The 27,413-nt window shown below is 43.5% G+C and overlaps 1 protein-coding gene across 1 annotated transcript; it reads left to right on the top strand.

Moving 5' to 3' along the window:
- The first annotated feature begins 367 nt into the window (after nt 1-367).
- Nucleotides 368-26,684, top strand: LOC137813799 (probable 2-isopropylmalate synthase). The gene is made up of 12 exons (XM_068616231.1): nt 368-981; nt 19,018-19,231; nt 19,317-19,397; nt 19,619-19,711; nt 19,809-19,895; nt 20,040-20,140; nt 20,344-20,377; nt 20,458-20,532; nt 25,408-25,491; nt 25,591-25,725; nt 26,139-26,278; nt 26,371-26,684. Exons 1-12 carry the CDS (start codon nt 401-403, stop codon nt 26,456-26,458), a joined length of 1,713 nt encoding a protein of 570 aa, XP_068472332.1. The 5' UTR covers nt 368-400; the 3' UTR covers nt 26,459-26,684.
- Nucleotides 26,685-27,413: the final 729 nt, after the last annotated feature.

Below are 27,413 nucleotides of genomic sequence, written 5' to 3'. Positions count from 1 at the left end.
AATAATTTATTTAAATGTAAAGTAAAGGTTGATAAAGGGTGTGTGGTTATGTTTTGTTGTAATATAGTACAGTAACAATACTTTAATATCCTGTTCTAACTTCTAATATATAATTTGTAATTTTATCATATGGTTATTTTTGTCAAAGTGTAAATTTTAGGAAAAGGATAAGATCGTAAATCTAGCAAATTTGAAATATATCACTTCTCAAATATAATATTGGCGCACGGATCACGAGGGTGCTTATTGCAGTTTGCAGCACCACACAATTCTGACTTTTAATTTTGCACGTGTTAATTTTTATTACTATTTTTCTTAAAACGTTGATTGCATTGATAAGAGCTGAAAAGTATTTTAGAAAAACATTAATAAAAAACATAAAAAATACTTACTATTATAAATGAGAATACAAACATTTTCTTCTTCCTCACTCCAAAGCTCCTTTCCTCTGAATCAAATTGCATCAATGAACGGCTCTCGCTCTCGTTCCCGCCCCGAGTATATCCCGGGCCACATTCCGGACCCTTCCTACGTCCGCATTTTGGACACCACCCTCCGCGACGGCGAGCAGGCCCCCGGCGCCGCCATGACCGCCGAGCAGAAGCTGCGGATCGCGCGGCAGCTGGTGAAGCTGGGCGTGGACGTGATCGAGGCTGGATTCCCTTGTGCATCACAGGAGGACTTCAATGGCGTGAAGATGATAGCGCAGGAAGTTGGGAGGAAGTGCGAGGATGATGGGTACGTTCCGGTGATTGTTGCGATGTGCAGGTGCAATGAGAAGGACATTAGGACTGCATGGGAGGCTGTGAAGGAGGCGAAGAGGCCGAGGCTTTTGCCCTTCATCGCCACCAGCCCCATTCACATGGAGTACAAGCTTCGAAAGACTAAAGAAGAGGTTCTTCAAATAGCTCGCACAATGGTCGCTTTCGCTCGCAGTTTGGGTTGTCGTGACATTGAGTTCGGTGCTGAGGATGCAGCCAGGTTCCTCTCTTCTCTTTCCTCTTACATACATTTATAATCAAACTACTTTCTCCCAATACCAAGATATCTCAAAACTATAATAGAAAACCCAAGTTTTCTTCTACACGCAGATAACCTTATTTTTCTTAACATTACACTAAAAACCGTCATATTATTTAGAAATTTAAATGGTAAATAATTATTAGTTTTCGGAAAAGCCCTACAAACAAAGATGACCGTCAAGGAAGACAAGGTGATATACGTGCAACATAACCGAGGAAAAGGGCATTGACGCGAAGGTCGTGGTCATGGAAACAACAATAAAAAGAGAGAACAAATGAACAAAAAAAATAAAATTGGCGTGGACGAGGTTGTAATCGTAGTAGTCGATCAAATCGTTCAAATGTTGAACACCATTTTCGTCGTAAAACTCGCTTGAGCGAGATAACTCCCGAGAGCACCCCTTTTTTCATAACTTTCTCGCTTGAGTGAGATTTAACTCGCTTGGGCGAGACTTCCTGCAAGAAAACATGATTTTGAAAAATAAAATCAACAAAGGTAACAAAACAACATAAAAAAAGTGGATTAGGTTGCCTCCTAGTAAGCACTTTATTTAATGTCATATAGCTTGACGATAGTTTTTATCAAGGGCGATAATTGTTCCGCTTGGCCTGTGCTTTTTTATCACTTTCATTTTCCTTGAATACGGCTCTTCCACTTCAATTATTCCATCCAGCTTTAATTTCTTAATGACCCACAATTTCTTCGTCTTCATTCCTTTCCCCCTACCCGCGTTGAGCATGATAGGTTGTCTTGGTCGATACTCCTCTTCTTTCATTGGCTTCCTTTGATTGTCTTGATCTTCTTTTGTCCTTAGCGTTTCCTGAGGTGGAACTTTCTCCTTTAGCTTTCAACCCTCCATTTGTTCAGCATCTTTTGAATTTTTCTCTTGTCTCCCATCCTTATCTACAATACAGTTATTTACATCATCAAAAAGATTAAATCTTACCTCATCATCCTCAGACCTTACTATAAGTTCTCCTTTATCCACATCCACTATGACTTTAGCAGTCTTCATAAAAGGTCTGTCGAGAATCAAAGGGACCTCCTCGTCTTCTTTCATGTCTAAGATAACAAAATTCATGGGGAACATGAATTTTTCTACCTTCATAAGGACATCTTCTGCCACACCATAAGGATGTTTCACAGTTCTTTTAGCCAATTGTAACTATATCTTGGTGGGTTTAACCTCCAAGTCACCCATCTGTCTTAACATGGTTAATGGCGTCAAATTTATAATTGACCCTAAATCCAATAAGGCATTATCAACAAATAAATCATTTATTGACACAGGAATATTAAAACTCCCTGGATCCTTGAATTTCTTTGGCAAGTTTTTCAGCTTCAAAGAACTACTTCTAGGTTTCGGCTCTCCATTCGTTTCTTCAAAGCAACACATCTTCCTTCTAATTCCTTTAAAGAATGTTTTTTTCTCGACCATCCTGCAAAATAATTTTTTGGAAGCAATTTATCAGGAAAAAAAATCTTTTCTTTTCTTTTTTAACAGACATAAGAGAATGGAATAATTATTTTGAAATTCTCCTCTCTTCAAATTCATATTTTCCTCCCTCTTTTCTATTTTCTCCTTTTTCTTCCTTAAACTTCACCATCTCACTATGTCCCTCTCTTATTCTCTTATCACTTAGTAGTGATTTTATTACAATGCTCCTTAGGGTTGGTTGTGGTGTTGGCTGAGAATTGGTCAATTTGTCCTTCTGCAATTTGTGCAATTTGTTTGACCATCTGTCTCATATAGATCTCCATACTCCTAATTGTGGCTATGTTATTTTCCTGCGAGCTTACAATCTTTGATAAAGCATCTTCAACTTTACTCATCCTCACGTATGGAAGGATAATTAGATTGTTGCTACTATTGGAAAGGCCCTTGCTTGTTGGATCAACTATAGTCTTGTTTCCACCCAAAATTTTGATTTCAATTATTTTTCCAACCTTGAGAATAATTGTTGGAAAAACCACCTTTCCTTCCTTGATTGTCCATATAATTTACCTTGGCTTTAGGTGAGTTGTTTGATAAGAACAGTGACCATTAGGATGATCACTTCCACAAAAATCACACATGATAGGTATTATGACTTTTATGAGTCAACCGCATGCAACTTTTGAGGTAGTTTGGCCATCTGTGCGGTTAGTTGCTCAATCTGCTGGGTCATAATTTTATTTTGAGGATGTGATTTAAGCCACTCCTTTGTTTTTCCTGTCAAAGAAAATGGAAACAAACACATATACACACTCTCAAGATCACCTGATTGAAAACACATAGTTCCCACCAATTCATAAAACATAGTCATGTGTGTATGGGGATTGTACCGCCCAGGTAGTCGGAAGTGATGACGTGGCAGCAAGCTATAATATAGGCATGTTGAACGGGACACCTGGCCGGCAGAAGGGAAGGAAGTCGGGGGGCTCGTGTAGTCGCCAGTCGCTAAATTGGCGTGCCCCGATCTCTAGCATACCTAAACCGGCGGTCACTAGGTTTGTGACGTAGTCGCCGGATGCGAACCCAGACGACCAAGTGATCAGAGATCGCCGAAAGGAGGACATCGCCGAAAGATTAGGAAAGCTTGTTCAAGGCTTTCAAAGCGGATGATGAAGTCGTCAGATGGTCATTCCCTAACTGGCCAGAGGTTGAAGTTAGGGAACAACTTACCCGGGCATGCACGATGAAGCAAGTGAAGCAGATCATGATGGCGACCGGCGAGACCACAGGGAAGGTGTGTATGATGACACCCATACTCGCCACACAGAAGAGATCGCGCTCCAAGGCAGCTATACACCGAGTTACTCCTTGCATGGATAACTTAGTCGAATAAGCCTGAAGAGTAAGAAGTGACGCTCAAGCAGAGGATGCTCCAGATGATGACACGTGTACAGCTGGATGCGAGCCACGTGTCCAGATGTGTAACCGTCAGGAGAGAGAAAGTGCACAGGTATATAAGAGATTCTAACGAACTTTTGAGGTACGCGTGTTTTAGAATACTTCTTTTATGCTTGCGAGAACTAGAGTACGCTGAGAGAGAATATTGCACGGTTCCTGAAGTTCTTAGTTTTCCTCTTAGTATTTTGGTGGTTCAGTCGCTGACTTGAGCGTCGGAGCGCGATCGGCCGCAGCGGCACCGTTCTGTCTTTTGCAGGTTCTTGAGGTGAATCAAGGTGAAGGACGGAAGCTAACACGGTGCAAAGCCGATCCAGAGGAAGCTATCTTTGACGAGGCAAGGTTCTTGCGTTCTGGTCAACAGGCAGGATCATCAGGCGCCCACCGTGGGGCCGTGTAAAACCTGTCCCTATCCACAGCGTGAGTTCTTGGAGTTTCTACAGTTTCTGTGTGGATGTGTGCTGGTGCAACCATTTTCCGCCGTTCATTCACGCTTTTGTTCGGTGAGTTCGAGTTTCCCACCGTTCGTTCAAGTTTTGTTCGGTGAAATCGAGGTTTCTGCCGTTCGTTTGGGTTTTAATCGGTAGTGTGAGGTTTTCCACCGTTCGTTCAAGCTTTCGATAGTTTTTCTTGGAGTTTCTTGCCGTTCGCGCGGTGTTCAATCGGGCGTTCGGTGTGTTTCTGTTTGATTGCGTTTCTGGTTAGGGAATCGAGGGCTTGTTGAAGAAGTGGAGGATCTGAGGTGAAGTTGCAAGTTTCTGTGAAGGTTTCGACGTCCGAATCTATCGGCGTGCTGTTGTAGTTGTGTTTGCGAAGGCCTTAGGGAGTTTGGGGACTTCTAGCCGGTTGTTCGTTGGATCGATCGTTGCTAAAGGAGATTTTGTTCGTCGAACTTTGGTTTGCTGAGTTTTCATGAGAAAGATGAGAAGCAACCGTTCAAGTCCAGTTGTGCCAGTTGCTGCTAAAGGCGCCATGACCATGGCGCAGATGATGGAGATCATGCGTGCACTACAGGCAAACGTGGAGGCCTCGCGCGTAGAGCAGGCAAAGATGCATGAGGACCTAGTTGCCTCTCAGGCCAGGAATGAAGAGCTCAGCAAAGTTACTGAGGAGTTGCGCCAAGCTCTTCAGGAGCAGAGAGGCCGCCCAGTCGCTGAAGAGGTCGCACCGTCGTCGCCACCTCGCGTTTTCCCTATGCCATTTGCTTAGGCGATCACAGACACGCCTATCCCTGCGAGCGTGGTACCCGTGAAGGCTACTTTCACCGGCGTGGAGGATCCTGAGGCACATCTCACCACGTTCCACACGCAGATGATGCTGTCAGGAGGCTCGGATGCTCTGTATTGCAAAATGTTTGTGAGCACGCTCCAGGGAACAGCGCTGGAATGGTTTGTGAGCCTGCCTACAGGTCACATAACCAATTTCCAGCAGTTTTCGAAGATTTTCGTCGAGTAGTACATTGTGAACAAAGCGCCACCTAGGGTGTCTTACGACCTGATCCTGCCGGCAACTTGAACGTGGGTGAATCGCTTCGTAACACTTTTCTGCCCTGTCTTCGCGACTGTGTCTCCTGAAGAATCACCTTCTGAACTCTCTCTCTCAGATGTCTTCGAAATGTGACCTGCAAAATACACAGACGGCGCCTCTAGCGGCCGTTTGCACTCCGACGATCAAGTTAGTTCCACAGAACCACCAGAAACTGGAAACTTAGTAAAAATGCGTGTGTATCAGAAAAACTTGCACTCTGTTTTTCTCTCTATCTTTTTTCTCCCTCCTCACTCTCACTCTGATTCTCTATCTTATCTCCCTTTCCCTGCTTCTGGGCATGACAGAATTCTGTTATGCTTTTCTGGCATGTGTCAGAACCCTGTCATGCTTTTCAGAGAAAGCGTACCTTCAGAATCAGCAATGGGGAGCGTGAGAGTCTGCGCATGTCTGCGCTTGGCTGCACCTGTCTGTACCTTTAGCGGTACGGAGTGCTCTTTTGTCTGGACCGCGCCCCTCTCAGATGGTGACACGTGGAGGCCTGCAACTCACATCTAACCACACACGTGTCACTTACTGGAAGGGCTCTAGCGCCTCTCTTTGTCTGCCTAGGTTACGCCCTTGCGGAGTAACTTAGGATGCTTCTCTTATCTGGGTAAATTGCATACTCTTAGGAGAGCGTCGGGTGTGGCTGGTCTAGGCGCACTCACCAAACGTTACTCTCTGCGTAGGCGACTTACCCTTCAGGATGACACGCACGTAATGGGTTGAGGGAATCACCAATCACCGACTGGCTTACTAGTTCCCTCAGGCCACTCTCGTGCATGATTCCTTGAGGTGTGCTCATGCGAGGTCCATGCGTAACGCTCTCGCTGGGAACCTTAGTCCCAGTTTAACTGCGTGTAACACGAGACCCCGATGACAATACCCCGATCACTGATCAGTGTTTATTCGCTACTCGCGCTCTGCCTCCAGGCGCGAGTCTGGGAACTGGTCTGCTGGTGGTCACTTGGCTACTGACCACCGATCACCATTCTGGGTGATCTATCCCCCGACCTCTCTGCCGCCTGATCTGTCGGTGGTAACTTGGTTACTGACCACCGATCACCATTCTGGGTGATCTATCCCCCGACCTCTCTGCCGCCTGATCTGTCGGTGGTAACTTGGTTACTGACCACCGATCACCTCTCTTGGCGATCGTCCCCTTACCTCTCTGCCACCTGGTCCACGTGTCACCCTGCGAGTGGTCCACGTGGTTCTCTGATGCTGACGTCATCGACTACCGATGACCGATCAGATCACGACCTGTTCGACATAAGGCAATACCAGGGAGAGTCCCTCAGGGACTACTTGAATCGCTTTGGAGCGCAGATGGTCCGCTCGCCAGCCAAGGACGAGGAGAAGCTGGTAGACGCCTTCAAAAAGGGCGTGCTGTCGGGACCTTTCTGTGAGGCGCTGATCAGGGCTCACCCCGCCACGTTCGCTGAGGTTAGGCGACTTGCGGTGGCCCACATCGCCGACGAAAGTGAAGTCGCCGAGAAGAGAGGGAGCGTGGCCCCTGCTAGGCCACGTGCCCAGACCAGGATCCAGCCATAGAGGGTGCTGGAGACAGCGGCGGCCAAGAGGGATCAAAGGACTCGCCATCCTTATGATCCAAGGAAAAACAAGGGCAGGGGCCCAGGGCGCCCCAGGGAGTACAATCGCCCGCCAAAACATAAGTTTGTCATGGAATTGGCAGACCTGATCGCCATCCCCAATATAGCAGCCAGGTTCAAGGCACCCGAGAAAGTGGGCGACAAGGTGTTAGGACCAAAACCAGACGCCTGGTGCGAATTCCACCAGAGTTTTGGTCACACCGTCGATTCATGTTTGGCATTGGGATACTAGCTCGACGACCTGGTCAAGAGCGGTTTCCTGAATGATTACCTGCTGGACAGGAGGACGGGGGGCGCGTCGAGCTCCCAGCCGGCGGGTGGTGAGGCTCAGTAGCACGAGATGCCCACTCATGGAGAGATCCACACCATCGCTGGGGGTTTTTCGGGTGGTGGATGCACCGCGTCACAGAGGAAGAAATATGCAAGGTCTGTGATGACGGTGGACATGTTCGAGGATCACTCGCCAGACGTGGACATTACGTTCACAAGAGAAGATCTCAGGGACGTTGTGCCTCATGACAACGATCCCATAGTTATCTCGCTTGTCACGGCGGGAAGGAAGGTCCACCGGGTACTGGTGGACCAAGGAAGCTCGGCAGATGTGATGTTCTGACCGACTTTCACATAGCTGCAATTGCCCCTTGACCAGTTGAGGCCCTATGGAGGGTGCTTGTATGGGTTTGCTAGCGATCAGGTGGAGGTCAGGGGGTACATCGAGTTAAGAACTACATTCACGGATGAGGCGGACTCGAGGACGGAGAAAATCAAGTACCTCGTCGTGAATGCTCCCTCAGCATATAACATTCTGTTGGGAAGACCAACACTCAACAGAATAGGAGCTGTGCCCTCAACCAGGCACATGAAGGTGAAGTTGCTGTCGATGGAGGGGGTGGTGATTACCATCAAATCTGACCAGAAGGAAGCGAAGAAATGCTATGAGAATAGCCTCAAGAATAAGAGGTCAGTAAGTTACATCACAACGACGCCTCCTCCCGGTGTGAAGCCCAAGCCAACAGAATGGCGAGTTGTTGATGCGGCGATGGAGGTGGCCGCTGGAGGCGATGTCACCATGCTGGATGCTGAGGCTGAGGGAGAGAACGCCGATCGGGAAGAAGAGGTGAGGAACCGCCCAGAGGAAGCGAGGGAACTGGGAATCGCCAGAGCGGTGATCGCCAGGGAAGCTAGACCCAAACCCGTCGAGGAGTGGCTCGAAAGCGAGATCGGGGGAAAGGTCTTCAAGTTGGGAAGATCCTTGGAGGCTGAGCTCCAGGACCAGATCGCCAAGGTGATAGAGCGGCATCTGGATGCTTTTGCATGGTGTGCTTCAGACATGTCGGGAATCGACCCCGACTTCTTGTGCCACCATCTAGCAATGGACAACCAGGTCAGACCAGTGCGACAGAGAAGAAGGAAGTTTAACGAGGAGAGAAGGCAGGCGATCAGGGATGAAACACAGAAGCTCCTCGCCGCAGGCCATATCAGGGAAGTCCAGTACCCTGAGTGGTTGGCTAATGTCGTGCTGGAGAAGAAAAGCAATGGGAAGTGGCGCATGTGCGTCGACTTCACTGACCTGAACAAGGCTTGCCCAAAGGATTCGTATCCTTTGCCAAGCATAGACGCCCTGGTCGACAGTGCTGCAGGGTGCAAGTTGCTGAGTTTCCTGGACGCCTTCTCGGGGTACAACCAGATAAAGATGCATCCCATGGATGAAGAAAAGACCGCCTTCATGACCGAGAGATCGTGCTACTGCTACAAGGTGATGCCCTTCGGGCTGAAGAACGCGGGGGCCACGTACCAAAGATTGATGGATAGGGTACTTGCACCAATGCTGGGAAGGAATGTGCAAGCGTACGTGGATGATATGGTCGTGACCTCGCCAGAAAAGAGCAAGCACGTTGCGGACCTGGAGGAGTTGTTCACCACTATTGCCAAGTTTAGGTTAAAGCTGAACCTCGAGAAGTGCATTTTTGGCGTGGAGGCAGGGAAGTTCTTGGGATTCCTCTTAACTGAAAGAGGAATAGAGGCAAATCCTGATAAGTGTGCTGCCATCTTGGCGATGAGGAGCCCGACTACCGTGAAGGAGGTGCAGCAACTTACAGGTCGGATGGCCGCCCTGTCTCGTTTCGTATCGGCTAGCGGAGAGAAAGGCCATCCGTACTTCCAGTGTTTAAGGCGAAACAATAAGTTTGCCTGGACGAAGGAGTGTGAAGAGGCCTTCGTCAAGCTTAAAGAGTACCTGGCAAGCCCGCCGGTTTTGTGCAAACCGTTGGTGGGAACCCCTCTCAGGTTGTATTTTGCTGTGACTGAGAGGGCGGTGAGTGCGGTGCTCACCCAAGACCAAGACCAGGCTCAGAAGCCTATTTATTTCGTCAGCAAGGTGTTGCAAGGCCCAAAGGTGAGGTATCAGGCCTTGGAGAAAGCTGCACTGGTTGTGGTATTTTCGGCGAGGACGTTGCGCCACTATTTTCACAGTTTTACAATACTGGTGATGACCGACTTGCCTATCCATAAAGTTCTGAAGAAGCCTGATGTAGCTGGGAGGATGGTGAAATGGGCGGTGGAGCTGTCGGAGTTCGACATCAAGTATGAGCCCCGAGGTCCGATCAAGGGGCAGATTTTCGCCGATTTTGTGGTCGAGCTCTCGTCAGAAGCAGCACGAGTTGAGGGGGATGATTTTCGTTGGGTGCTCTTGATGGACGAATCGTCGAACCAGCAGGGTAGCGGTGCTGGAGTCATCATGGAAGGGCCCAACGGTGTGCTGATTGAACAGTCCCTAAGGTTTGCCTTCAAAGCCAGCAACAATCAAGCAGAATATGAGGCGCTGATCGTCGGAATCTTGCTGGCCAAGGAGATGGGGCTAGGGTGCTGATGGCTAAGAGTGACTCGCTGTTGGTCATGGGACAAGTAACAGGCGAGTTCCAGGCCAAGAATCCACAAATGGCGGCTTACTTGGAGTATGTGCAGGAGTTGAAGAGTTCCTTTGTCTCGTTTGAAGTGGTGCATGTGCCTAGAGAGCAGAATGCCCGAGCAGACTTGCTAGCTAAGCTTGCCAGTTCGGGCAAGGGGGGTAGGCAGAGGACGGTGATCCAAGAAACTCTGAAGACGCCTAGAGCATTTGTGGCAGACCACCTGGTTCATCAAATAAGCATGTCGACGGAGAAAGCGGCGAGGAGTCACAGGTCTTTGACTCAGGAAACCTTAAGATCGTCGAGAATAAGAGCATGTTGGGGGGAGAGGGTGAACATGACGCAGGTCTGCGCTACGCATGAGCCAGACACGTGGATAACACAGTACCAGCGATGCCTGGCAGATGGCCTTCTCCCGCTGGATCCGACGGAGGCTAGGAAGATAAAGAAGAACTCCAGCAAGTTCACAATGATTGATGGCGAGTTGTATAGATTTGGGTTCACACACCCACTCCTGGAATGTGTGCACGGAGAAAAATGTACAAGAATCATGGCCGAGCTCCATGAAGGGATATGTGGAAGTCACGTCGGGGGTCGAGCTCTAGCTGCAAGAACCCTCCGTGCAGGTTACTACTGGCCAACAATGAGGGAGGACTGCAAGAAGTATGCACAGTGTTGCAAGCAATGTCAGCAGCACGCCGATTGGCACAAAGCGCCTCCAGAAGAGTTAAAGTCGATTTACAGCCCTTGGCCGTTTCATACGTGGGGAATCGACATTCTGGGACCTTTCCCATTGGCGATCAGGCAGATGAAGTACTTGGTGGTGGCAATTGAATATTTCACCAACTGGATCGAAGCAGAACCAGTAGCCCAGATCACCGCACACAAGATCGAGAGCTTTGTGGAAGAACATCGTGTGCCGGTTTGGTGTGCCTAAGCGCCTGGTGTCAGACAACGGGACTCAGTTTGCAAGTCACCTGTTGAAGAAGCTGTGCGAAGAGGTGGGAATTCAACAAGTATTTACATCCGTCGAGCACCCTCAGACAAATGGCCAAGTAGAGTCCGCCAATCGGGTGTTGCTAAGAGGCTTGAAGAGAAGGCTAGAGAAAGCCAAGGGATCGTGGGCTGAGGAGGTACCCCGCATAGTTTGGGCGTACCACACCACCGAGCAGTCAGGAACCCATGAGACCCCGTTTAGCCTGGTCTATGGATGCGACGCAATGATTCCAGTGGAAATCCAGGAGAGCTCGCCGAGATTCCAGAACTTTGTAGCAGAAGACTCGAATGAAGAAAGAAGGTTGAATCTGGATTTGCTGAATGAGGTCAGGGAGGAGGCGAGAGTAAAAGCCGAGGCAGTGAAAAGGAGGATTGAACGAAGATATAACTCGAAGGTGATGCCGAGGCAGTTTAAAGAAGGCGACCTGGTGATGAGGAAGGCCCACCAGTACGAGATGGAAAACAAGTTATCGCCTAAGTGGACAGGACCGTTAAGAATAACCGAGGCGCTCGGGAACGGCGCCTACCGCTTAGAAACGTTGGAAGGAGGGGCGATTCCTCGCACTTGGAACGCCACACACCTCAAGTTATATTACAGTTAAAGCTTTGTAAGTAAAAACAAGCACGAAGAGATTTGCAAGCTTTCAATTAAAACAGTTTGAAGGGGGCACTCTTTTTTCCCTAAGGAGGGTTTTTAATGAGGCCACCCAATAAAGAAGAGTTTTCAAAGTTTAACGTTTCTAAGATTGCATGCTTGTTGTTTCGAAAGATTTAGAAAAAGACCTTATCACTCGTACGTGATTTAAGGCAAGTTTGAAGTTATGCAGCATGCTTTCTAAAAGTTTTTAAGTCCCCATCGCTTTTCGGCGATCGGCGGCACAGTTAAAGTTTTAAAGTCCTCATCGTTTTTCGGCGATCGGAGGCACCAGTAATGATTAATGACCTCAACGCCCTCGCGCGGTTTGAGGCGAGAACAGATTAAAAGCCCTCAGTGCATCCAGGGAAGAGGAGATGTAATCCCTGGGCAAAGTAGAGGCACCGGATAAAGACCTCCTCGCCCTCGTGCGAGTGCAGGCGAGATAAAGTCCTCAGTGCATCCAGGGGGGAGGAGATGTACACCCTGAGCAAGTTGAGGCACCAGATAAAGTCCTTCTCGCCGTCGAGCGAGTTCAGGCAAGATGAACTGAAAGGTCAGGGGTGTTTGTGACCTTAAACGGCAGGAAGGGAAGGAAAATGCCTTTTTCCCCTTTAAGCGAAACATCAATATTGACCCAGTAAGACCAGATCATTGTTCTGAAACTCAGGGCGGTAGAGAAGGATCCGAAAGGCGCCTCTACCCCCAGATGAGGGAGCAATGATCAAGTTATGAAGAAGAGAAAAGTCCTCCTTGCTTTTGAGCAAGTGCAGGCAAGAAAAGTCCTCCTCGCCGTTGAGCGAGCGGGCGAGAAAGAAGAAAGTCCTCCTCGCTGTTGAGTGAGCGCAGGCGAGAGAAAGTCCTTCTCGCCGTCAAGCGAGTTCAGGCAAGATAAAGTCCTTCTCGCCGTCGAGCGAGTTCAGGCCAGATAAAATCCTTCTCGTCTTGAACGAGTTCAGGTATGGTGTGAAGGGTGGAAGAAGTTTCAAGGATAGCTAAGGTAGGTTCAAAGAGAACACCTCGCTATCCGGCTTATTGTTCTAAAACTCAGGGCGGTGGAGAAGGATCCGAAGGGCGCCTATACCCCCCAGATGAGGGAACAATGGCCAAGTTATGAAGGCAAAGAAATCTTACATCGCCAGAACCCTAGGGCGATCAGAAGAATTCCAGGCGAAGACAGGAGTAAAGGCTAACCTTGTCAGGCAGATCAGGTGAACTGTATTGTAATACCAGTTTAAGTTAAAACCTGTTGCCTAGTAAGTAGTTAATTGCCTTAAAGTTTGCAAGTTATGCTAAATGTCGTCGCTTGAAGGTTAATGAGTTGCTCAAGTTTTTACTTTGAGTTAACAGTTGATGAATTGATGTAAGATTGATAGTTTGCTCGAGTTTGAAGCAGTGAGTAAACGGTTGAGCCCGCAGAATCGCTAAGTTAATTTGTTTAAGCGGTTTCTACAAGGAAAAGCAAAGTAAACAGAGAAACCATGTGCAAAAGTGGAAGAAGTTATAATAAAAGCTGTACCAGTTCGAATACAAAGGAAAGAAAATTACAAGTAAAGATCGTGCAAAAAGAAATAGGCAGACAAATCTCAGGAAATAAGTGATGGAGGGAAGCGGTTAATCTTCAGAAGGCACGATCTTCCCATCCACCACTTCGTTGCATATTGACACCATGGAGAGGTCGAGCTCGGGGTACTGGCAAGCGACTTGCTCCAGGGCGGCGTCGAACCCGGCGGCAAGGACTTGGGCGGAGCTTTGCTCGAGCTCTTCGGTTTGTTGCTTGAGCTCCTCAGTTTGTTATTTCAGCTCGTCAGCTCGTTTCTTCAGTTCTTCAGTTTCCCCACGAGCTTGAGCAAGGTCTTCAGCAACCTTTTTTCCTTCGTCCCGCGCCTGGGCCAGCTCTGCAATAGTTTTCTTGTTTTCCTCTCTAGCCTCGGCGAGCTCAGCCACGGAGCTTACTCTCCAGCTCGATTTTCTCTTGAGCTAGGAGGTGCAGTTTCTGGCGTAGATCGGAGGCCTCCTTGCGTGCAACCCTCAGCTCAGCACTCATGGCGTCCTCCACCCTTGAGTGATCGATCTCTGCCATCATCAGATTGCAAGACAGTTTTTCTGCCTCAATCCTTATCAGGCGATTCTCCTCCTGGAGTGTTGAGATCTCGTCCTGAAGCTTTTTGTTCGAGCTCTTCACAGCCTTTGTTATGATTGAGGGGAGGTCCTCTAGCATCATTTTGAGTTTAGCTGTGAAGGGCCCCCAGACTTCTTTGACCAAGGGGGGAAGGCTTGCAGCTGCTGTTGGTGGGGGTGCTGAAGGAGCCTGGTGCTGACTCTCACCACCACCCTCTTGAATTGGTTGAGCAAGGGGGGCTTTCTGGCGTGGTGGTGAAGTGGGGGACTCGGTTATGAGTATCGGTGAGTTGTGAGCGCCTTCATCCCCACCTGGTGCGGCTTCAGCAATTGAGGCGGTTGAAGGAGGACCCTCTCCAGCAGATACGAACGGCGTGGAGGCACTAGGAGGGTTCTCCATGAAGTTGGGCTCGTTGCCTTCAACCGCAGGAAGCGCGACGACCAAGGGTGTTGCTTGGACCGGCGGTGTTGGAGCTGGGGGAGAGGGCGGTGTTGCAGCTGGGGGAGAGGGCGGTGTTGGTGTTGGGAGAGCGGGTGGTGAAGAAGGTGCCACCCTTTTCCTTTTGGAGACAAGGCCGTCCTTAGTCGCCTCATCATCCTCATCCTCATCTTCTTGAACCACTTGAGGAGTTTTCCTCTTTGGTTTCCTTAAGATGAGCTTTTTTCGTTGAGGGGCGGGCAGTGTCTCTGGAGGAGCTGGGCCTTGAGGAGGCGATCTACCCTGGGCAGCGGCGATCTCCACTACCGAGTTTGGTACGGTTTGGGAGCCCGCCACCAGTTTGTGAGTTCAGGCGATCGCCCTCAATTCAGCCATTTTGCCTTTTCCCAGCATGTTATCTGCACAGGGCAAGAGATAGGTGAGCAATTAAAACAGAAGCAGAAGATACAAGCATGTCTGTACAGGAGTAACACAAACAGCACATAAGTTAATAACGGAATGCCAAAGTAGAACGGAGAAAAATGCTAAGTTGGTAAATTTGATGGTGAGGTGGGGTTTACCGATGTGGGCCTCGAGTTGGTCCTCGAGGAATTCGAAGGTGATTATTGAAGAAGTAGGAAAGTTGATCTGGGCATCAGCCACCCTCTTCCAGAAAAGGCAGAGGTCCTTGTCCAACTCGCCCATGTTGTCAGGACTTCTTGGCCTTCTGAAGTTTTCTTTTGAGTCCTTACTTCCCTTGTTTACCCAGTACAAGGGGAAGCCATCGAGCAGCGAGGGGTCTTGATCGTTTTGGCGCACTTGGACAAACTTTCCTTTCCAGTCTTTGTAAGATTGCTGGAAGATTGAGAGGATCGATCTCCCAGCAATCCCGTTTAAGCTCACCCAGGGGCAGTCTCCAGGATTCTTGGCCTCGAACAAGAAAAGGAAGACGTCTACCGAGGCCGGTAGTCCCAAGTGCGCGCACATGATTTAAAATGCCCGCACGAATGCCCAGCTGTTGGGATGGAGCTGGGCAGCGGCAATGTTAAGCTCGGTTAATAGCTCTCGTTCAAAACGGGTGAAGGGAAACCTGAGTTTCACCTTCTTGAATAGGGTGGTGTAAACGAAGCAGAACAACTCGCCGTTGTTCCCCTTGTCATTCGCGCAGATTGGCACGTCGGGAGGGCAAGGCAGCACCATTAGTTTGTCGTCATGCTCCTTGTGGAACGAGAGGTTGGGTTCGTCCCCTTTCTTCAACCGTAGCACCGCCAACGCAGATTTTACTGAAGAGGTCTCTTTCAGCAAAGTTGGGGTGGCCCACGGGTAGAGCTTCTTGTAGTCTTGTGTGGGGATGGAGGCTCCTCCAGTGACTGGTGGAGTTGCCTGAGCGAGGTTGGTGTGAGAAGTTGCAGGCCTCTCAGCCTGGGTAGAAGGAGCACCAGATGCTCGTGGTCGGTTATGCGCTTGGGGTGGAGGGTTTCGCGATGGAGGAGGAGGGTTCGCGGTGGTTTTCGTGCGAGCCATCGCAGGAACTGCAAAGGAAAAAGGAAAAAGGATGAACAAAGGTTACAGAGAACGACTCGATTGAGGACGAAGAAAGGAAAACGAACGAACGGGAGTTCGTTGTGACGAACGTAATGAAAGACGAAGCCCTAAGTTGCGAGAGGGAAGAAAAGGAGAAAACAACCCAAAACGTATGCACCAGGCAGGTAATGGATGATGCGAATCGGTTAAAATGCAGCAAATATCAACAAAAGAAGTAAAAGAGGTACCTTTCGATGACCAGATGAGCGTTGAAGGGAGTTGGAAATTGAGAGAGTTGAGGAGCGTCGTGGGTTCGCAGAGAAAACTTAGAGCGTTTGAGAATGCAGAGAGATGATGAAACAGTGGAAATGAAAGGGTTTAAGGGTTTTTCAAACGTTTTCGGAAGCGCAAACGACAACAGAAGATGACCATTGATGAAGCCACGTGTCGGGCGATTGGAAAAAGGGGTTTGGTGGAGCGTCAGAAAAGCAGAGGGTACGAACGTTTGGAATTTCGTGCCAGCGCCACGTAGATCGGCAGTGATGTGACCTCTTAGTCTTTTCGATGGACAAGTCTTCGCTTAAGACTGGGGGGCTTGTGTACCGCCCAGGTAGTCGGAAGTGATGACGTGGCAGCAAGCTATAATATAGGCGTGTTGAACGGGACACCTGGCTGGCAGAAGGGAAGGAAGTTGGGGGGCTCGTGTAGTCGCCAGTCGCTAAGTTGGCGTGCCCCGATCTCTAGCATACCTAAACCGACGGTCACCAGGTTTGTGACGTAGTCGCCGGATGCGAACCCAGACGACCAAGTGATCAGAGATCGCCGAAAGGAGGACATCGCCGAAAGATCAGGAAAGCTTGTTCAAGGCTTTCGAAGCGGAGGATGAAGTCGTCATATGGTCATTCCCTAGCTGGCCAGAGGTTGAAGTTAGGGAACAGCTTACCCGGGCATGCACGATGAAGCAAGTGAAGCAGATCATGATGGCGACCGACGAGACCACAGGGAAGGTGTGTATAATGACACCCGTACTCGCCACACAGAAGAGATTGCGCTCCAAGGCAGCTATACACTGAGTTACTCCTTGCATGGATAACTTAGTCGAATAAGCCTGAAGAGTAAGAAGTGACGCTCAAGCAGAGGATGCTCCAGATGATGACACGTGTACAGCTGGATGCGAGCCACATGTCCAGATGTGTAACCGTCAGGAGAGAGAAAGTGCACAGGTATATAAGAGATTCTAACGAACTTCTGAGGTACGCGCGTTTCAGAATACTTCTTTTACGCTTGCGAGAACTAGAGTACGCTGAGAGAGAATATTGCACGGTTCCTGAAGTTCATAGTTTTCCTCTTAGTATTTTGGTGGTTCAGTCGCTGACTTGAGCGTCAGAGCGCGATCGGCGCCGTTCTGTCTTTTGCAGGTTCTTGAGGTGAATCAAGGTGAAGGACGGAAGCTAACACGGTGCAAAGCCGATCCAGAGGAAGCTACCTTTGACGAGGCAAGGTTCTTGCGTTCTGGTCAACAGGCAGGATCAGGGATCCTAATGATCCATCACCGTGAATTGATTAGTACTAATGAGGGTGAGGAACGCAAGCTTCATCTCCAAAGCCTTATTAGTAGTAGGTATTACAATGCTAGAAAAGTGTCTAGGCCGTTGGTGTTTGGCGTAGTCTCCAATTTAAGGGTTAGCATAAAAAATCATAGACAGTAACCGAATATTTATATTTTATATTTTTTTTTTAAATTGAAAAAGAAAGAGAAATAAATTCCAATTAAATAAACAATTAAAAGAAAATTCAAATTAAATAAGAAAATAAATAAATAAATAAAAAGGTAAATAAAAAAATTAAGAATAAAACAATAAAAACAAAATAAAAAATCTGAAAAAAATAAACACAATAAAAACAAATCAAAACAATTCAAATATTCACAATATTTAGGAAACTATACTTAACAAATCAAACTTGTTCCCCAACAACGACGCCAAAAACTTGACGACTTTCTATGGCACGTGCACCGCGTTGTCAGAAGTAATAATTTGTCCCTAATGACGGATATCGATCCCACAAGGAAAAGTGAATTATCAAGCAAATGCAGACGACCGATCGCTCACACCAGACGACCGATCGGTGCACCATAGCGCCACACCTTCTGCTTCCAGGCGCTGATCGCGCATCCTCTCTGACCGTCGTCCCCTGATGACCGATCACCCCCCCCCCCTCCGGGTGACTTTCTCAATGACTCATCTACTTCACTGGCCCACGTGTTCCACTAAGAACGGTCCACGTGGCTATCCTTTGCTGACGTCACCGACTACCGATGACCGACCGGATCAGATGGGTTTCTGTTATATCATAGTTTAGAAGAACAGATGTTAAGGCTGACTTGAAGGTGTAGTTTTGTTACTATCCTTGTGAGGCTTTCTAAGCTTTCAAGCTCATGCCTTACTAGGAATAGTGAAACAAAACCTTTGTTTTGCAATCTCCTCTGTACCATGCTAATTATTAATTTTGGGTTTGATTTGTAAGCATGAGGGAAGGAGTGGTGGTTCTTGTATAAGGGTTGGGACACCCTTGAAGTGTCCCATTAATTTAATTAATTCTTTGCTGATAAAAAAAAAGTACGATACTCTCTAAATATAAAACAGAACAATAAAAAGTGTGTTGAAAGTGGTTGTGTTGACTATGATTAATTAGAAAACAGGCAAAAAATTGGTTGGTTCAAGTTGGAAAAATAAGGATTAGATTTCATATTTTCTCACTCTTATGTATTTAGATTAGCATGTTATTGAAAAATAGGCAAAGAATTGTGCAATTTATTGAATAATGAAAAACACAATCTTCTAAATGAAAGGAGTGTCATGGTATCTCAATTGGAGAGTGTTAAAGCAAAATTTGATAACATGGAAAGAAGGTTTACAGAATTGGAAGAAAAATATGTTGATATGGAGAAAGAAAAATAAAGTAGAGTCAATCAAGTAAAAGAATTTCATTTGTTGCTTGTGGCTCAAAAAGAAAAGGTGAATGAAGTCTTGTCCCTATAGATATGTTTTTCTGTACTTGCCCTCCATTTCTTTGATTTGATTAATTATTTCAGTTTCACTTCCCAAATTAGTGCTTCCCTAGTTCCCATAGTTTACAGATTTGTCCTTCCCTCACCCGACATATCAGATTGTTGTTGGGTGGCAAGTGGCAATCCTTGTAGGAAGATAGATGTGTGTTGATATTGGATATACATATGCAGGATGTTTGTCTATTTACACTACTAGTCCATTTTGTATTGGCATATTTCCAATTACAGAAAATAATATTTTCACAGTCGACTTCTTGCAAAATAACTGTTTTGACAACTACTTCTGTGGGAGTAGATCGGATAGAGAGTTCCTCTATCAAATATTTGGAGATGTTATCGAAGCTGGGGCAACAACTGTGGTGGTAGCAGACACTGTGGGCATAACAATGCCATTCGAGTTTGGAAAACTGATTGCTGATATAAAAGCCAATACCCCTGGAATTGAAAAGGCTATTATCGCGGTTCACTGTCATAATGATCTTGGACATGCTACTGCAAACACAATAGAGGTATTTCTGTACACACATACACTGTTTTAATGTAATCAATAACAAATATTCATAATCAATTTTACTAAGTTTTAATTACTTTCAGGCTACACGTGCTGGCGCAAGGCAATTAGAAGTAACAGTTAATGGGATTGGTGAAAGGGCTGGTAATGCTGCATTAGAAGAGGTTAGTATCATTCATCTATTTTTTATAATACATGCTATTTAAGCATAGTTTTACGCCATTTTCTAATTATTATCAAAGTTTTGGAGATTTGCATGCAAGATTTGTTGGCAAACTAGAACAACTTCCTTCACATTTGCAATTTTATTATTGGTAAATGATCTCAGTAACTTAATTTCATCTTTTTAATATACTTTAACTCGTTTTATTTTATTTTATTAAAGGTTGTGATGGCCCTAAGATGCAGGGGAGATCATGTTTTAGGTGGTTTATATACTGGAATTAATACAAAGCACATCCTGAAGACCAGCAAGATGGTTTTATATTATTACACTATTAATTCATTTTTGGAATATTTTCTTCCTTTAAGATACCTTTGTTAAGTTAAAAATTTTATAAATATTTTTTCAACAGGTTGAAGAGTGCTCGGGTATGCATTTACAGCCACACAAAGCTATTGTAGGTCATAATGCATTTCTCCATGAAAGTGGAATTCATCAGGTTAGTGGACTTAAATGCCACCCTGCTGCGTTTGATTTTGTTAATGCCTATTCTATTTGTTACCTAAAACATACATTTGATTACTCTTAAACTTTTTCTATTGTATTGTTGTTGTTTTTCTCTATTTTGATTTCTGGTTTGTAGGATGGATTGTTAAAGCATAGAGGCACATATGAAATACTTTCTCCAGAAGATATTGGTTATGAAAGGTCCAATGAAGCTACTATGGTACTAGGGAAGCTAAGGTATGCCATTTTCTCACACTCTTTTATCCCATATTCTGACCTTTTGTCTATAAAACACTTGTTTCAATGCGGTATCAGTTTTTATGGTTTATTATTTTTATTTGTAGTTTAGTAATAATTGATCAATTAACTTTTATCTTAAATTTTATATAATCAAATTATAACTTATTTTTTTCCTTCGTTTACACTTCCACATCTATTAGTGGACGCCATGCTTTGAAAACCCGACTTAAAGAGGTATGCAGCTATTTGTGTAGTATATACTCAAAGGGAAAGTATCGTTTTTCTGTTTCATGACCTATTTTCTTCCTTTTCAGCTTGGTTATGAACTCAAGGAGGATGAAGTTGAGAGTGTATTTCAAAACTTCAAAGCAATGGCCGAGAAAAAAAAGGTTAATAATTATTTTTATTTTTTCTTTTAAATACATATATCAGAGTTATAGAAGGATCCTAATATTAATTGGATGTTTTTTATAATTATCAGTTGTTTTTCTTTATAGAGGGGAATAATTGTGTGTCTTTTCTAATTATCAGTTGTTTCTCTTTATAGAGGTGAATAACCTTTATTTTGTCTGTGTGTTATGATTCTAGTATTTAATTATTGATTCTTTCCCTCTTTAGTTAAATCTAGAATGAGTGTATTACTTGTATATATTCAGACCATTTGTTTTGATTTTAACTATACTATTTTGTTGTGGAGTATTGACACGTGATGTTTGATGTATTATTCCTTTACTGACAACAAATTTAGTCATGAAAAATTCAGTTCCATTATCACTTCTTATTATTTTTATTGTTGTCTCAAACTGTGTTTGAACAAAAATAACTAAAATTTTCCAAAACATTAACAACTTCAGATTTTTGTTTCAAAAGAAAAATCCATGTGTACCTCGAATAGTCATTAACTATGGTCAAGAAATATTTATGACCATGAATTGATGGTATTGAGTATGGTCCCCAAACATCTACATGAATCAAATCAAAACATTTTTTTGATTTAGATGTACTAATAGGAAAACAAAGTCCTTTTTGCTTTGCAAAATGACAAACATCACAAACAAAAGATTTGTTATATTTAACACAAGGAAATTTATTCTTGATAACATCAATACATTTATTTGAAATATACCTAATCAAAAATGCCAAAGGGTTTCTAGATCACTAGCATTGACATTAACAGTATTGATGATGTGTGTAGATTCAAGAGGTTTAATTTGAAATTTCTGGTAAGTTGGGATCCTGAGTATATAAAGTCTATCTTGCATCTTAGCATAACCAATTATTTTCAAGGAGTTTTTGTCTTGAATGTGACAACCATTAGAATCAAAGGTAAGAACACAAGATATTCTATCAATCAATTTTGTTACTGAAAGAAGATTAAAAGTGAAGCAAGGAATATACAAAACATTGTTTATGACATGATTTTGATTGAGAAAAAAACTTCCAGAATAATTGACAATGACTTGATTTCCATTTGGTAATTTGACATAAATATGATCAATTTGATGATATGAAGTGAAGTAAGTTATGGATGAACAAATGTGATCAGTAGCACCACTATCAATAATCCAAGAGCTAAAAGAAGAAATAAAGTTATTAACAATTTGTGTTGTCATGTTGGAAGGAATAACAAAGACTTGACTAGAAACATTGTCACTGGATTTGACCTGTTGTAAAAGAGCTAACAATGTTGGATACTGCTCAGGAGTAAAACCAATTTGTTGAGACTCCACTTCTAACTTTGAACCTTCATGATTCTGCTCATTATTATTAAAATTTGTATTGTGAAAAGCTGCATGACTCTGATGATGGTTGTGATTTTTAAATTTGAAATGAGGTGGAAAACCACGCTTTTTATAGCATGTATCAATGGTATGCTTTGTCTTTCCACAATAATTGCAAATTTTGGAAGTATATTATTTTCCATAGCTTCCTCTTCCATATCCACCACCCATGCCATAGGTCGTAGCATTGTTTTTATAACCTCCTTTGCTAGTAGCAATGATTGCCTTGGATTGATCACCAAAAACTTGCCTCATTTGTTGTGTAATGAGAGAGTAAACTCTATTCAATGATGAATTATCTGATAACATGGTAAAATGAACAAAGATCTTGTGAGGGATGAACAACTTCACCCATAGATAAATGTAGATGTAGTAACCAGAGCTCTAATCAGTGCTCTGATACCATATTATGAAATAGAACATAAATGAATAAAAGAGAACAAAGATGAACAAAAGAGCAAAAGGAAGGTAAAAGATATGAGAATGAATATCTCTTTTTTCTTGTTCTTAAAATAAAAACAAATGGTCTGAATATATACAAGTAGTACACTCATTCTAGAGTTTAACTAAAGAGGGAAAAAATCAATAATTAAATACTAGAATCATAACACATGATCCTGCCTGTTGACTTAGCGCAAGAGCGTTGCCTCGTCACGATCTTCCTCACCAGCTTGACACCACGTGCCCTCCAAGTCCGCTCCACAGATAACCTCTCTGAGAACCTGAAAAAGACACAGTGGCGCCTCTGCGGCCGGTGGCGCTCCGACGCTCAAGTTAGATCACAGAATCACTAGAGAAATAACGTGTGTAAAAACAGCGTGTAAAAAACTCTCCTCTCAATCTCCCTCTGATTCTCTTTTATGCCTCCCCCTGTATCTGCGCCTAACAGAATTCTGTTATGCCTCTCTAGCATGTGTCAAAACCCTGTTGTGCTTTTCTGTGGCAACGTACCTCCAGAATCAGTAAAACGGGAGTGTCTGCGTGTTTCTGCGCTTGTCTGTAACTTTAGGGGTACGGAGTGCACCTTTGTCTGGACCGCGCCCCTCTCAGATGATGACACGTGGAGGCATGCAACTAACCACACACGTGTCACTACTTGAGGGGCTCTAGCACTTCTCTCTGTGTGCCTAAGTTATTCCCTTGCGGAGTAACTTAGCGCATTCCTTTTATCTGGGTAAATCGCATACTCTCAGGAGAACGCCAGGTGTGGCTGGTCTAGGCACACTCACCAAGCATTGCTCTCTGGCGTTGACGATTCCCCCTTCACGATGTCATGCACGTAACGGGTTGAGGGAGTCGCCAATCACTGACCAGCTCGCTAGCTCCCTCATGCCACCCTCATGCACAATTCTATGAGATATGTTCATGCGAGGTCCGTGCGTAACACTTTCGCTGGGAACCTCATTCCTAGCTTAACTGCGTGTAACATGAGACCCCGATGACCATGCACTCGATGACTGATCAGTGCCCTACTGCTTCTCGCGTTCTGCCCCCAGGTGTTCATCTGGGAACTGATCTGTCGGTGACCGCTTGGTTACTGACCACCGATCACCGTTCTGGGTGATCTGTCCCCTGACTTCTCTGCCGACTGATCTGTCGGTGGCCACTTGGCTACTGACCACCGATCACCTCTTTGGATGATCTGCTCCCTGATCTCTCTGTCACCCGGTCCACGCGTCACCCTACGAGTGGCCCACGTGATCATCTTCTGCTGACGTCATCAACTACCGATGACCGACCGGATCAACACACAAAGACAAAATAAATGTTATTCACCTCTATAAAGAGAAACAACTGATAATTAGAAAATACATTCAATTATTCTCCTCTATAAAGAGAAACAACTGATAATTATAAAAGACACCCAATTAATATTAAGATCCTTCTATAACTTTGGTATCTGTATCCTTTAATACCTCGCCACAAGCTGGGGAGCAAATATTGATGAGACCCAGCTTGGAACAAATATTCTTAAAAGATTGAGGACTTAAAGCTTTGGTATAAATATCAGCCAGTTGCTTTGTGATGGAAATGGGAAGCAAATGGATGAGACCCTTCTTTAATTTTTCCTGGACCACATGACAATCTATTTCTATATGTTTTGTACGCTCGTGAAACACTGGATTTGCTGCAACGTATCGTGCTGAGTCATTGTCACTGTATAAAAGAGATGGTGCTCAAAAGAAACTTTGAAATCTTGAAGAAGATAAGTTAGCCATTGAATTTCACATGTAACAGTGGCCATTGTCCTGTATTCACCTTCACAAGAACTCTTTGATATTGTTCCTGGCTTCTTTGATTTCCAAGATATGAGAGAATTCCCAAGATACACACTAAAACCAGTCACTGATTGTCTTGAACCACTGTAGGTGCCCCAATCACTATCACAAAAGGCTTTGAGATGAACAAAGGTAGTGGAAGAGAAAAATAGACCAAGACTTGTAATCCCTTTGATATATATGAGAATTCTAATCGTTGCATTATAGTGAGCAATTGTAGACTTAGCAAGAAACTGAGAAAGTTGTTGCACAGAAAATGTTATGTCAGGTCGGGTATTAGTGAGATACATAAGCCTTCCAATCAATCTTTTGTAGCCTTGAATGCCTTGTCTTTCCACAATAACTGCAAATTTGGAAGTATATTCTTTTCCATAGCTTCCTCTTCCATGTCCACAACCCATGTCATAGGTCGTAGCATTGTTTTTATAACCTCCTTTGCTAGTAGCAATGATTGCCTTGGATTGATCACCAAAAACTTGCCTCTCTTGTTGTGTAATGAGAGAGTAAACTCTATTAAAGGATGAATTATCTGATGAACTAACATGGTAAAATGAACAAAGATCTTGTGAGGGAGCAATAACTTCACCCATAGATAAATGTAGATGTAGCAACCAGAGCTCTTACAAAGTGGACTTTAAGCCTAACTCAACCCCATAAAACCGACTCATGAGGTGAGGTTTGCACACACTTATATACAATGAAATGTCCTCATCGACTAGAGATGAAAAATATATAAGTAGGTGCAAACCTCACCCCATGAGCCGATTTTATGGGGTTGAGTTAGGCTTAAAGTCCACTTCATAATACAGTATTAGAGCAATTTCGATCCTATTCTAGCGAGTGTTTGTTGGGCCTATCGTGCCACCTGCTATCGAGCCGTTATCGGACCACCCATAATATCTTGTCCCACGCACGAGTTGTCACTCTCGATGTGAGGGGTGTGTGTTGGAGATCTCACATTGACTAGAGATGAGAAATATATAAGTGGGTGCAAACCTCACCCCATGAGCTGGTTTTATGGAGTTGAGTTAGGCTTAATGTCCACTTCGTAATATCATTTGTGAATATAATATATATATATATATATATAGTTAATAATATTATATCAAATAATTAAGTTGGTCAATATTAATTATATTTACTCTATTCTTTTTCTTTAGAATCATCTTGAACTAATGTGTGACTTAAATATTTTTTTTCTTAGAGAGTTACCGATGTTGACCTTAAAGCATTGGTATCAGATCAAGTTTGTGATGTAGAACCTATTTGGAAGCTTTGTGGGTTGGAGGTAAATTAGAATGAAATTAATTTTAAACTATATATGTTTGATACAATAATAGAAAACAGATAAAGAAGAAAAAATAATGAATATCTATCATCAACGTAGGTGACTTGTGGAACTATGAATTTTTCATCAACAACTATTGAACTTGTTACAATTAACGGTACCACACACGTTGCTTGTTCCGTTGGAAAAGGACCAGTGGATTCAGCGTTTAAGGCTGTCGATCTCATTGTGAAGGTAATATCGACTTTAACAAGTTCCAACTTTTTTATTTGTTTTCCTTTTTATTACGTCTCTTACTACATATAAGTATTTACTCTTTTCTATAGTATGCTATTTGAAATCTATTGGTATGCAATCAAATACTTTGATGAACTTTTTCTATTCCCAAACATTATATAGGCTAGAAAGTTATGTATAAGATAGTGTAAATTATGTTTATATCATCCTACATGGAAGTTCTTGGAAGTTCAATGTTTCTAATTTCATTTTTTTAAGTATCTAACTAAGTTATGCAAAGATGTTTTTATATATAAAAAGAACATTTCTTGCAATCACATGAATATATATTGATATTCTAATTAAGTTCTTTTTTATCAGTAAATATATTTTTATAATGGAATGTTTACAATATTTAATATTTAATGCAGGAAGCTGTGAAAGTACTTGAGTACTCACTAAATACAATCACAGAAGGCACTGATGCAATTGCAACTGTACATGTTGTAATTCATAAAGAGAATGCGCACTCATATAATTCTACTGGAAACATTGTTTATCCCACATTTAGGTATTGTTAATCAAAATTTGATTGTTTAGTATATTATTTCTTGCTAACTCCCCACATGCACATCTAATATTTCAATTTTTTTCTTTTTATAGTGGGATTGGAAAAGGAGTAGATGTTGTTGTTTCCAGTGTAGAGGCTTATCTTACTGCACTAAACAAAATGCTCGATTTCAAGGAATGATTATATCTATTAGTATTCTAGCATCTGAATTTAGAAGTTCAGACATCATGTTAAAAATTCAATTAGCTATTTGTAATTTCTTTCTTTAGTTTAAAATGGAATATAGTATTCCATAATGTACTTTGTTAAGTCTCCATATTAAGGGATAAGTATGCCAAAACCAGACTAAATAAATGTCTCTTTGAAATATTTGAATTACAAATGTTAATTACTTTTTTCTTTTTAAGGTAACTTTCTATTGGGTTAAATGTAAAACCATTGCTTTAATCCATTTTGTGTGTGTTTAATTTCCTAGTTGTGGTGAAAATCAAGCCCTTGTATTTTTTATTTTCAATTTATGCATTATATTTGTTTTAAGGCTCTTATATCCTTAAACACAAATAGTTCTTTTAAATTTTATTTTAGGATTTCAACCTGAAAATCCTTCTTCTCTATGTTAAGATTTATTTATTTTGATCACTAACAAAAAATATATATTGAGTATATGAGCACTTGTGGTGTTCTAACCTTTATAAAGACTTGAGAAAAATTCATAAAAAATACCGATACTAAAAGGATTCTAGGTCTAGCCAAACCTAAATATCATATTCTAGATACAAATTGATCCCAAATACAAACAATTTGTTCCCTAAAACATAAATCATGACATTGTTATTGATTTCTCTCGAGAAGTGTACTCAATCAATTAAAGTATAATAATTTGAAGTACGAGTGTTGAACTCGCAAGGAATAATTTCAATTAAAATTTTATATTACAAACTAATTATATAAACATGGATAATGATTTTGTTCATAATAGATTTAAATGTTGATCAACGGACTTAGAATTTTAATAGGAGAAGGGAATGGTTTACCGGGGGAGGAGACTTTAGTGGCTGAAATCTGTTATATGCTAAAGTTTTGGGATTTGATTAATATTATTATTGGGTTGTTAAGATTTAATTAGTTAGGATTT

This window comes from Phaseolus vulgaris, chromosome 1, assembly GCF_000499845.2.
Source record: "Phaseolus vulgaris cultivar G19833 chromosome 1, P. vulgaris v2.0, whole genome shotgun sequence".
Classification (NCBI taxonomy): domain Eukaryota; kingdom Viridiplantae; phylum Streptophyta; class Magnoliopsida; order Fabales; family Fabaceae; genus Phaseolus; species Phaseolus vulgaris.
This window is presented reverse-complemented; position numbering and strand designations above follow the sequence as displayed.

Bases quoted from the DNA above. Each gene is read 5' to 3' on its own strand.
- LOC137813799 (XM_068616231.1), top strand. From the start codon at position 401: ATGAGAATACAAACATTTTCTTCTTCCTCACTCCAAAGCTCCTTTCCT. The intron at 19,398-19,618 runs GTTAGTATCATT...ATTTTATTAAAG, and splicing joins GTAATGCTGCATTAGAAGAG to GTTGTGATGGCCCTAAGATG. The intron at 26,279-26,370 runs GTATTGTTAATC...TTCTTTTTATAG, and splicing joins ATTGTTTATCCCACATTTAG to TGGGATTGGAAAAGGAGTAG.